This window comes from Coloeus monedula (genome assembly GCF_965178545.1).
Source record: "Coloeus monedula genome assembly, chromosome: 26".
Taxonomy (NCBI): domain Eukaryota; kingdom Metazoa; phylum Chordata; class Aves; order Passeriformes; family Corvidae; genus Coloeus; species Coloeus monedula.
Window position 1 is genome coordinate 6833429 of NC_138806.1, and position 13153 is coordinate 6846581.

The 13153-nt window shown below is 43.3% G+C and overlaps 1 protein-coding gene across 1 annotated transcript in view; it reads right to left on the reverse strand.

The window, feature by feature from the left end:
- The window catches only part of TANC2 (tetratricopeptide repeat, ankyrin repeat and coiled-coil containing 2), a 195783-nt gene that overhangs the window by 101466 nt on the left and 81164 nt on the right, over window positions 1-13153 (reverse strand). The window contains exon 6 of the mRNA XM_082297163.1: window positions 6346-6453. Within this exon, the coding sequence (XP_082153289.1) occupies window positions 6346-6453 (108 nt within the window). The remainder of the gene's footprint in view (window positions 1-6345; window positions 6454-13153) is intronic.

Consider the following 13153-nt stretch of genomic DNA (forward strand, 5'->3'; position numbering starts at 1 on the left):
AGCACAACCATGACCAAGACCTCCAGCAACCATCATCTCCTTCCTTTCTGCCTCATTTAGCATCCCTGTATTTCCACTTAGGGGAGGCACAAACACAAGGCAAAGGCTAACTTCAAATTAAACCCCACCTAAAGAACTCCTAAAGAACTCAACAGGGAACTAAGAAGGAAGATGAAGTTTGTGTAAAGACATCAAGGGCATCACAAGCAGGAGCCCAAAGACAACTGGGATGGTGCTATCACTGACAGGTCAGGTTGTCATTGTGCTGGGACCCACCATGTGCCAACACACAGTTAACCCAGCCTGACAGATGCTGAGTAGGAACAGAACTATCATAACGCAAACAATTACGGATTTATTTGGTTTATTGAGGGAGCTGCAGCATGGATCTAGGGAAGCATCACTCATTGACTGCACTGCTAAAATGCCTCAGCACTTTGAAATAACTGACTTTCTTTCCCCTCTCCTCCAGCTACATTTTTATGACAAAAATTTCCTCTCCTTTAGGGCAGAGCACTTTAGAGCAGGACACTTGCTGGAACTGTGCCTGACAGCACACACACTTCCTAACAGGTTGCCCAGAGAAGCTGTGGCTGCCTCCAAGCAGATGTTCCCTGGCAGTGTTCAAGACCAGGCTGAATGGAGCTTGGAGCAACTGCTCTAGTAGAAGGTGTCCCTGCCCATGTCAGGGGGTGGGACTGGATGATCTTTAAGGTGCCTTCCAACCCAAACCATTCAGGGATTCAAGAACACCAGTGTGGGCTGCTCTTTTCAAAAAATAATATGCCAGAAGAGGAAACTCCTCTGCCAGAGTCACTCAGTCAATGAGAAATCTGTCCCACCTGCTCAGATGTGGAAGGAAAGGTTATACACTGATCCTCACAGGCCCATCAATGACAGTTTCAAAACCATCAGGGTTGGTTTGCTAATGTACATATTTACTCTCTGGCAGAAAACTATAAATATTCAAAAAGCCAAAGTATTAGCACAAAAATTACTGTTACTGTTTCCCAACAGGCCAGTTGAAAGCAAGCACTGCTGCTTGATGAGGCAAAACAACTCCTCAAATTCCCTGGGATCCATCTGGATGGGCAGCCAGAGGTGCTATGCTGCAGGAACTGCTGCTGCTGAAGTATCTGAAGCAACACACATCTCAGGAGCCATCTAGGTTACATCTTTGAAAGCAGTCACAACACTTTAAAGTTGGGCAGTTCATCACAAAAATAGAATTTGGATCATTTACAGCCTTTCCCCCTCTTTTTCCCTTTTTTTTTCCCCTTCCAGGTAGATGAACCCAAACCCTAGGTTGTAAGGGTTGATTATTAACAGATTGCACCAGGAAGCTTCAAGAAAAGCATATTGTCTTCAATTATTTAACAGTTAAAACATATGGGAATAATCTGTGGGATTCATATTATTTTCACCTCTTATCTTGAACAACCCTGCTTTGGTAAGAAGATTTAATAAACCCTAAACTCTGGACCCAGCCACTATTCTCCAAGCTGCAACTTTCAGTTCAAACAAACTCCATGACACTTAATGACAAGTGGTCTGTGGCCAATCCCAAACAGATTCACCTGGAACTCTAGCAATGCCTTCAGTATTCGGCCCTACAATCCAGAATTTCAGACCAGACTGAGGCTTGTTTTGTAACACAGGACTTTATTCTGAAACTGCTTCCATCTCTTGATAGGCAGAAGGAACCAGTAGCATCCTCCCAGGAGCAGTGTGAGAAAAGTCAATCACTTCCATAGCAACCAATGTGCCAAATTATGGCTCTTCTGCAATTAGGGCTGACCACAATGATTTCCCATTCCCTTCAGGTCAGTGGGCTTGACAGTGCTGGGACAACCACAAGGTTCAACAGTAAAACCATTTGTCAGATCACGGTTGGTTTGATTATTCCCTCTCCTTCCCCCCAGTTTGTCACTGTTCAATACAACAGAGGTTGGAGCAGGATCCTGCTGGCTAAATTTGTTTGGGGTTTTGTATGATTTTTTGGCTCAGCACCTATATTTTCACGATGAAAAATCAGAAAGCAATGCTGGTTCCTGCATTCCCTCTTAAACGGCTTTTTCTAACACCTAGGAAGTGTTTTGTTGTGTTTAGGAGAAACATGTGGATAGTGTAAAGTGAAAAACACACATTTTACATGATAAAAAGAGAGAAGCAGCAGCAAGCAGATGTCAAGCTCAACGACTCTTTAAGCGAAGGAAGAGAAAAAGGAGTGATAAGATGAACACAAGCGCTGCTGCCATGGTAAATCACTCCCCTCCCTGTCTGCGGCAGCAGCACCACAGTGATTCCTAACTCAGTCAGGGATGGAAACAGACGCCTGCCAGCCTAATGTGCAACAAGCAAAACAGACACTCAAGATTTGTCTCCCAAAATTTCTGAAGAAGGAGTTAATCAAATTAAAAGATAATGTTATAACAGCCTTTGGAACAGAACGACAAGGTAATAAATTACATAAAATGCAACTGTGAGCATTAATCTGAGGCAAAAGGCCACTACCTGAAAGCACCATCCATCTCTGATCGTTTCCAAGAGGTTTTCTGAGCACTTAGAAGTCAAAACATGTTTTAGCTACCACAAAAAACAAAAAGCAGCTCAAAGGAAGATGCCCTCCTGACCACAACTAAGAACCAAGAAGCCAGGACACCATTCACCACACAAGCAGTGCCTCTTGGCAGGAGTGAGGCGTGACAAAGCGGGGGAAAACCCCTACATATTAAACTGAGTCACCAGAATCACTGTGGAAAAGGTTTGACAGTTGAACAACAAAGGTTTGAAGATCAATTCCTGCTATTCTATGTTATCCCCCTCAAAGAGCAATGATGGATGTGAGGCTGCGATCCCCAGCCTCTCTGCCTTCAGAAGGTTGACAAGAGGGAAAACACAAATGCCTCTTGTTGAACAGTGTCTGCAGGATTGGAGCAGAGATGAGGAGGGAGGAGGGATCAGAAACCTTCCAGACCCTCCTTATGAAGTCTCTGCTAAGTCACAGAGTCACAGAATGGTCTGGGTTGGAGGAGACTTTATAGCTTGTCCAGTTCCACCATCCACCTTCCACTAGACCAGATCGCTCCAAGCCCCATCCAACCTGGCTCTGAACATTTCCAGGGACCAGAAACCTGTGCCAGGGCCTCACCACCCACACAACAAGAGACAAGGAAGAACTCCTTCTCCAGCAGGGACTCTTCAAGTCAAGAAGTGCTGGACTGAAATCTGAATAACCTCTGCAAACACAAAAACATCTACAGAAACATAATTTGACTTGATGATCACTGTGGGTCCCTTTCAACTCAGCTTATTCTGTGATTCTGTGACAAATCTGGTAGAAAGGGGTTTTTCAAAGTCATGTAAAAGCTTTTTTGTCATCATCTTAGTTGCAACAACTATAAAATGCGGGGCAATTTCTGATTTCACGTAAGAACATTTAATTAATTTTTAAGTATCTACACTTCTCTATACAATGAATGTAAAAAAAAAGGGAAATCATACCAAGCTCAAAAGTTTACTATGTGCTTGGTATTAGAACTTCCCTCAAAAGACACTAAGTATTGTGATCTTCTTTCTCCTTCCTCTGAGTTGGAACGTCAGGAGCACATCATCCCCCCCCCCCCCCCCCAAAGATGTCACAAGCAAGTCTTCTGTCTTCTCCCCAGCAGCAGGAGGGGCTGAGCGGTGGCACTGCAGTTGCTCAGGAAACCACCTCCCTGGAATGTGCTGAAATTTGCCTGAAGCCTTAAAATAAACATTTTGATATTGAGCAAAATTTCACCTCTTGGCATCTCAAACTGAAATAGAACATTAGTTACTCTGCATACATAGGAAGGACTCTTTTCTTTGCTATTTAGTGTTTTAAACTGCTTTCAAGTGTGTAATTAATTACATTTTTTGTCAGGGATCACATTACAAACCACTCCACCTCCCCTCCACTGCCAGGCAGATCATCAGCCTAAATTTTTCTTTCTTTCAACTCACACCATTATTCTTGGAAACGTTTGGGATTCAGCGCTGTGTGCTATATCCTTCACAAGATGCACATGTTTTAGAAGAGGGTTAATGTAAGCCTAACACACAAGAAAGGCATTGTATTTCCTCAGAAAACTGATTACAGGCAGTGCCCGAAGCTTTGCCATGATCCAGAGTAGGACTCTTCCTCCACCTTCCCATCAGGAGCTGGATGCTATGTCCCTTTTGGTCCCTGGTTGTTGACCACAACTTTGTTCTTTCTTTCCTTCTTTACACAAGGATCCTCCCCCAACCACCTACTTCTTCCAAGGTGTCATATCTCGAGCTCCTTCAATCCAGCCTTCCAGACCAGCAAAACCTCCAGCCCCCACATTACTGCTACTTTCACAGAAGAATCCATAAATTTGGGCAGTTTCTTCCATGAACAGCTTCAGAAATCCTTCCCTAGTGGATTCTATCCTCCCCTCTTCCCCTGCCTGTTCCACACTGCCAACATAAACCTGGCTACAGCCCCCGGACCTGGGCACACGTGAAGAGAGGGGCTCCCCAACAGCTCCCTGGGAACACATTTAAGGAACCTGAGACAACCCCAATCCCCAACCTGCAGTTTCTACCTTGACTCCAAGACTGTGCTCTTCCCTGGCATGTACTGTTCTGTTTCTTATCCCGTTTCCCTATTCCAAGTACACCAGGATGGCACTTGGGGACACAGTTTCACAGTGACCTTGGGAGAGCTGGGTTTACAGCTGGACTCGATATTCTAAAGGGCTTTTCCAACCTTAATGGTTCTATGATCCCACTGTGACAGCTCTGCTGTAGTCACTTTTTTCCTTCCTTGGTGATGCTTCATGTTCCTTTAATGACACTTCAAAGTAGTACAAAACTCCACTTTTCCTTTCAGATCACTAAACTATCAGCAAGAGAAGGAGATCAAATAGCAAAAAATGAAATTAAAGGAATTGCAGATCCCATTGTCAGAGCCCATTCCCGGGCTTGGCAGAAGTCCTGCCCTCCAAAGCTCTGGCAGAGGGGAGGCACATGTCCGGGTGTGGGAATGTGGAATTTATGTTTTTTTAAACTTACAATTCAATTATAATTCTCTGTGGATGCAATCGTAATAAGTTTATAATTAGTAACAATTATAAACATGACAGTAGAAGCCATTCAGTTAGAAAAAAGGGCTGCAGCAGCAGCACAATTTTAATTGTAATTCATGATGATTGAAAAAGGAGCAGCACTTTTCAAGGCGACTGTGGCCTCAAATTAGGCATTGCCAAGCACAGGAACTGTCTTTTGATTTTCTAAGACAACATCTCATTCAGACACAATACATTCAAGAAAGCCCACATTCACAATCTCCACATTCAATTAATTCCTCCAATTTTGAGTACTCTACAAGTTCTTCTTCAAGTTCATCGGCCACAGAAATAAGCAGCACCCTGATTTCTGTAGCTGATTAACTTGGCTACTGTAGCTACAGATTTCAGAGGCAGATGTCACACATTTGCACCCCATTTGAACACATTAAACACTCTTTTTTCCATCAAAAGCCTATAGCGAGTATGGATCTCTTTGGTTCATAACCAAGGAAAGCCAGAGGAAGAAACTGCAGAATTCAGCACAAAATCCACCAAAACACTTGCTGCTGCTTTCAGCCTTCTCCCAGCACCTCCACAGCCTCCAGCCCTCCCCAGGCTGCCACTTCCAAGTTAGGAAGAATCTGGGAAATGATACCGAGCTGCAGATTCCAGGCACTCACACGTGCTGGGTCTGCCGGGGCTTGGGAGGGATTTAGGCAATGCCTGCCTGAGCTGACAGACATGAATGGGGCTGAGCCAGGAAGAGACGCGACCCACTTCTATTTATATTTCAACCAGAGGCCTCAAGCAACATGTATAGATTTCAGAGCAACTACTACAGGATCCATAAATTAGAAGGTATTTCTTTAAAACTAAAATAGAAGTAAAAACCCCAATATTCTTGGATGCAGCTAACAAGGTCCCACAGTTTTGCTTTAGCTGATTTAATGATATTTCTGAAATGGGGCTTTATTCCAGCCTCTCTGCAGACCAGCATTAAAAATTAAATTTAAAGCAGTATGTTTATAGGCTCATTTTTATCTTCTCAAAAGCAACTCTCTAGACCTTCTAAATTATTCTGAGGGGAGAGCAGCCACACACAAAATTGCAAGAAACAAACGTAAATGGGCAATTATCAGAAATTAATACTTATACAAGTTTCCAAGACAATGAAACTTGGCTAGGGAAGGTCCAAACCAACCATCTAGCCAAAGGAGCCATATTATACATTTAAAAAATCTTTCTCCCTGTTGCCCCTGTTTGCACAGAGCCTTCGCATGCAGCTTACCAGGGCAGAATGCATCAACATCCAGCTTCTGGGCAGAGAGGGTTGGGGAGCCAAGCTCAGACTCTGGGATTCGAGGGCTCTCAACAAACTTTGCTTTCCTCAGAGGGGCTAAAGGAGAAGGAGGGGGAGAGAGAAAGAGAGGTCATGAGTAAGGGAAATAGCAAGCAACAGATGGAAGCACTTAACTAAATGACACTGTCAGACTCATATCAGGTTACCCTTTTTTTTTTTTTTTTTTTGCCACAAAAAAAAATTATCTGCATTCTTTACAAAGGAGATGGCTCTTGGTTAAACTTTCAAACTGCACAGGCTGACTTTAAAGTGTGTGAACACTGAGACACATTCCTGATACTCTAAAACACTTCCTTTTCTCCTACTTTATTAAATTTTTTTATAGGAAGCAAATGAGCCTGCATTCAGCAACTGTGGAAAAGCAAAGATCAGAGAGAGGTACACAGAGCCCATCAGGTTTTAAGATACTTAACTGCAGATATCTGAACTGAACACATAAATGCTATGTTCAGTAATTGTTTCCTTGAACAGAAAATTTCAGTTTCAAAACAGTCTCAAAGTTAGACCAAACAGGTTTGGTGTTCAACACAAAAGAGCAGAGCAAAGCTAACACTGTCCAAGCCGAAAAGAAGCACTCCACTTTTATCCTTGCAAATCCAAAAGGATCAAGAGACTTAATAGAGGATGGGGAGAAGGTAGAAGTGTCTGTAACAAAGCAGCACTGACCACTAGTGCTAGAAAAATGGGATTTTCTCCATGTTTTAACAGTCTGAACTCTAAAAGAGATGAAATTCTGTACAACATGTTTGGAGTAAAATTAGTAAAAGTGGTTTAGTAAAAGTCTTTAAACATATTCCAGACCAGAGAAAGAGAACTAGAGAGTAAGTTACATGCAGAGATTGTCATATTGCATTTCCAAGTTAAACTCTCATGCTCATTACAATGAAAGGCTAATTTGAAAAGCCCCTCAGCAGCGATTCCAGGGGTCAGTGGCTTCTGCCCCTCCATTTACATGATTTTTATTTATTATTCCCTGTCTTGCAAATTAAATTTGGGATCTGAAACTAAAGACTGGGAGGTTGTTCTTTTGCATCTCCTGTAATAGAAGCTCAACAGGTCAGAGAATGACCTCTGAGGCAGCAATAAATCTCCTGGTTGTAGAGAGCTGCCGTGGTGCTGAGAAAGGCTGAGAAGGTCCAAGGATGGGGAGCCTGACAGACAATGCACGACCAGATCACTCTAACTGAGCTATACATTAGTGATCCCAGAAATGTTTAAAAAATGAGTGTGGAAAACAGAGATGAAGATTGGGGTATGGTTTTTCAATATAAAGTCCCCGTGAAGCAGAACAAAGGAAAAAATCAACCCCCCATCTCTGCACCAAAAGAGGTGTGCTAAAATCTCTCCTCTCTTACCCCTCATGATCCATTCCAGGAGATGTGCTGAGGGAAAACAGGTACCACACTTCCATTTCACACAAGAAAATCCTGGCTGAATATGAGACATACTTCCAGCACATTCCACGCAGGCCCGTCAGGGCCAGTGTAAGAAGAGCCATGCCAGGCAGGAGGAATGCAAGGGACCCAGGGAGATAAGGACAGCCCGGAGCCCCCTTCTCTCCCCCCATCCCACAATGCTCATGGATGTGCAGCCCCACTCAAACACACAACCTGATGCTAAACACCACAAGCCAGTAGTCAATTCTGTATAATCCCCCCTGGAAAAAATCCCACGTGCGCAGGCACAAGCACCCCACCGCCCCAAAGTGGCTAACACCAGTGAAAAATCATTCCCAGGAACAATCCTGTGCCAGATCCTGATGTAATGAAAACAGTTTAATATTGAGAAGATTATTGCTATGGCCTGAAAATTGTTTAGAATAATAATTCTGCACTGGTCAATCCTTTAATATTGCATTTGTAATTGCCGTTTTAATAAATGTTTTACCACAGTCTCAGTAACAGTTATTTTTATAATAGATATTAAAAATAGCCCGTCTTTTCTTTATCATTTCTGGCTGACACCAGGACCATATATCATCCCATGCACATGTGGCAGTGCTCACTGTGTTCTAAAATACAAAACTAACAGAATTTTCACAGTTCAAGAAGTGTTAATGACTGATGGGATTGTCAGCAGAAGGTTCTGCACTAAAGATTATTTTTAAAAAGAGGAAGGAGAATTTTAATAAACACAGAGGGCAATGTGATCACTACACCACTTGCTGTGTGGACATACAGGTCTGTGGAAGATGCAGGACCTGCATGTTTTGACAGATCAGCACTGAACAGTTCGCCTCTCACCTGTAAGGAAGGAATCAATCTCCCATTCCATTGGGTTTGATTTCTACATCTACTCTGGATCTCTTTTACTCCTCACTGAGGTGCCCACCACCCCACCACTTCCCACCTTCTCCAGAGAACTGACTGATGACAGCAGAAGGGATCGGCTCATGGATCCATCAAGCTGATCCAGCATTTTTTCCTCTTGAAGAGAACATCATGTCACCAACGTGGTGAAATCTCGATATACTGCAAGTTCAACCGTACATATAATTTTAATGCATTTCATAGAATCACAAAACCACAGACTGGGTTGGGTTGGAAGGAATTTAAAGCTCATCCAGTTCCACTCCCTGCCATGGGCAGGGACACCTTCCACTACACCAGGTTGCTCCGAGCACTGTCCAGCCTGGCCTGGCATCTATTTTATTATGTTTTTATTCCCTCAAAAGCATGACTTGAGCCTTAAAAATGCACTTCCACCAGCTAAGACACACCATGTCACCATGACTCACAGACAACAGTTTACTTTAAAAGGCTCAAGTCAACACAATCCTCTCCATGTAAATACAGGTGGGGAAAAGCCACAGAAGGAAGTTTCTGTTATTACAAATATCCTAAATGTGGAAAAGACAAAAAACTCCTCCTACACCCACAACCCAATTACAGGAAAGGAGGATTTTCACGTACAAGAATTAAGCACCTCTGACTCGTGTCCAAATGAAGATTATCCTAACAGATTCAGATTTGGGCATTAGTCTTCTACTGGAATAAATAACAAACAGAAATATCATAAACTCTGAAATTTGGTTTGACACCCTTTAGCCACATGTTAACGGATAACACTGATCTTTTCATAAAAGTGACCTTTCAAGGCACAACAGTTTGCCTTGGTCCTGAACCCCTTCCTGTGAGCACAGGCAAATCTTATGATCAAAGCAATGGGATGAGCTTTTGGCACAAATTATAAAAACTAACAAAGGCATGAAACAACTATTTGAAGTATTCTGTACCTGCTCAGTCCTTTTGGCCTCTCATTCCTGTAAGGATTTTTCTGTATGAAACAGACCAACTCCAGGCCTCAAACAGCATGAAAATAGCCCTTCCTGTTACACAACTGCAGTTTTTTTAAGCAGAGAAAAATTATGTCTTCCAAGAACACTGGGAAAAAGGGTGTCTGCAATAACTAGTTATAAAAATATAATGCATTGAGTAAAGATGGCAGTCACCAGCCAGTCACTGGCTTTCTAGAACTGCAAAACTAGCATTTAATTCAGAAAAACATACTGACTACATGGAGCCTAAAGTCACAACCTTGTCCCTGGGGTCCCACCACCTGTCACCGATGGAGCTGATGGCTGCAGCCCCTGCTCTACGTCCACCTCACAGGCCAGTCCTGTGCCCAAGGGCTCGATGAGAAACACAACGCTGGCATCAGATAGGAACTGACGTGCTACTGCTTAAGTAGGAACTTCAGTTTCAATGGCTATTGACCATTTCAATTTCAATGGTTATTTCAAACCAATACTGCACATTTTTGGGGCCAGTTCTGTGGTTCTCAGTGAGATTAATCCCCACTGGTGTCCAAGCCAGCAGAGCAAAACTGAAAATCCTTCTGTCGATGCAAGTAAAATTCTCATTTGACTTTGCCAGCAACTCTTTCTGAGCAAGGCAAGTGATGCCAATTCCAGGGTAGGAATTAACCATGTAATGCAAAACACTGAGCAGGGCCAGCAGTCAGAAAACTTAATTAGCTGGCTCGTTTTATGACACTTGCTGTAGCAGGTTGTCTGTCTTCCAGTGGGGACAAAAACTGTTCCCTGTGAGGGTGGGCAGGCCCTGGTACAGGCTGCCCAGAGAAGCTGTGGCTGCCCCTGCCTTGGAAGTGTCCCAGGCCAGGTTCCACGGGGCTTGGAACAACCTGGGATAGTGGGAGGTGCCCCTGCCCATGGCAGGGGGTGGGACTGGATGAGCTTTAAGATCCCTTCCCACCCAAACCAGGTCTGGGACTCTGTGATAAACTAACACTAGGGAAAGTATTTCATCAGTAACTGCAATGTCAGCAGCCTGACTTTTTAAGAGTCTCTTTAAAAACAGGGATTCAGAATACTGGGAAAGCTCTAATTCTACCTGGCAAACTGAAACAATTGGCCCCATTCACAATATCCCTCAAATTTGCATGCCCATACTAGTTACCACTGAGACTCCCCTTCCTGAGTCTGGATGAGCAGTCTGGGAGAGCTGTAACCCCTACTGTGACTAGGAGCTGCTGGTGGTTCATCCTTTTGAACATCTGTATGGAGTGCCAGGGTCAATGCAGTGCTGTTTGTGATCAATGCCAAGCATCTACTCCTGCATCAAACCAAACCAAAATAAATCTGGATGTGTCTGTTCTTTTGGAATAACCACTTTATCTCTAGCAGCACTGTGTTCTCTTTCAGCCTACTGACTTCCCTAATTCTGTTGCATTTTCTATGACACCATTTAATTGTTATATAATTTATAGACGAGTTCGTATTTTAATTTAAAAAGGGTCTTCTTTACATTAAAAGGCATAAATAAAAGGAAAATATCATGGATTAGCAAAAGGTTTCAGCTATGAAATTCAGTTAGAGCTCTGAAAGGAATGTTTACTAACAAGGGGTTATTAACACCTAGTGATCTGATTGAACAAGCTTTTATTTCAGCAGATCTGAATTCACACCACAATTTGACTCCAACACATGCACACCTACACCTTTGTCTGTGCCTACACCCATAAAGATACACAGATTTATCTGTGTCCAAGGAAAATGTTGGAGGAAACAGCAACTCTTTACCCATTGCATGGATGATGGACTGATCCATCCCAGGGAACCTGGGACCCTCTCCGTGTACCAACCCCTTATAAGAACTGGGAAAATGGACATTACTGCCCAAACTGCATCAACACAAACCACTGCAGCTTTTTACTCATGGACTCACACACTTCATTGCTATAAAACACAAACACACATGGCCACATGCCTGGATTCTCCTGACTTGCTTCTGTGGCAGGTCCTGGAAAGAGTCTGGCCAAGGAGCTTGGCTCAAAATCAACCCAGTTTTGTCTTCTCCCCATGTTAAACAGTTGAATTTCACCTGTGCTTTGAACCTCCCTCTGCCATAAGAGGATGAAATAATGAAATTTGCTCTTTTTGTGTAAAAATATTGTGTTTCTCACAGGTTGAAGAGGTGAAAACGTGCCCAAAATGATGGGCACATTTCATAGGTTTGGATTGGAAGGGATCTGGAAGATCACCTAGTTCCAACCCCCTGCCATTGCGTGTTTACCACACACTCATCTCTTGTAACTAATTCAGCTGAGGAGGAGCTGAATTTTGCATGCTAATATTGTGTTTTTAATTATCGCAAGCACAATTTTATTACAGAACGTTAAGGGGTTGGAATGGACCCTAAAGTTCATCTGTCTCAGTCCGCCCTGGATGGGCAGGGACAGCTCGCACTAGACCAGGCTGCTCAAGGATTTACCCAACCTGGCTTTTAACACTTCCAGGGATGGGAAAGCCACAACCTTCCTAACTGCCACAGCCTCTTTTGTAATGTAAGTCTGGTATTTGAATTAAATCCTCGAAATCCTGCCCAAGTTGTCCTGTGTTGGGAAAAGACAGAGTCACGGTTTCAAGAGCAAACTTTGGAAACCTGGATTTAAAGAATGCAAAAGTGGGTGCTCAGTGCATCCTCCATTCCCATCTTTCACTCATCCCAGCTCATGCCAGAGCCTGACTCACGTTTGGAAGCATCCCAGCAGCCCCACAGTGCTGTTCAGAGCTGACTTTACTGAAGTCTCCCTCAAACTAAAATGTTTTTAGTGCTGCAGACTTATTGATCCACAGAGCTCCTGGAACAAATAACTGTCACATTCAGCACAGCTGGACAAAACCCAGCACATGGGAGGTGGAGCTTTGGTCCTGCCTCTGGCCCAAAGGACCCTTTATTTCGCTGAGGTAAGAGCCATAAAGAGGAAATTACAGACCCCATGATTATTTTTGCTGTGGCACTAATTCTGGAATCCTAGAATGGTTTGGGTTAGAAAAGACCTTAAAAAAAATCATCTAGTCCCACTCCCTGTCATGGGCAGGGACACCTTCCACTAGACCAGGTTGCTCCAAGCTCCATCCAACCTGGTCACGAAAACTTCCAGGGATGGGGCAGCCACAGCTTCTCTGGGAAACCAGAAGAAATCATATACCAGCTGTGTGTAATTAGGATTTTTAGGTATAAATTTTTTTAAAAAATTAAAATTAAACCAGTGACAATACATACAATGAAGGTTAACATCCTCTTTACGTAATCCAGCATTATTTTACAGAATCCATTGTGTAACAGTTTTTTCCTCTTCTATTATGAGAGACTATAAAAGCTTTTTAAATTACATTCCCCGGCCTCTCTCCTCTCATCACACGATATCACAGCAGTGAGGGCAGGGCAGCACAGAAAAGTGGTGAGAACAATGTGTTGTCTGGAAACATCAC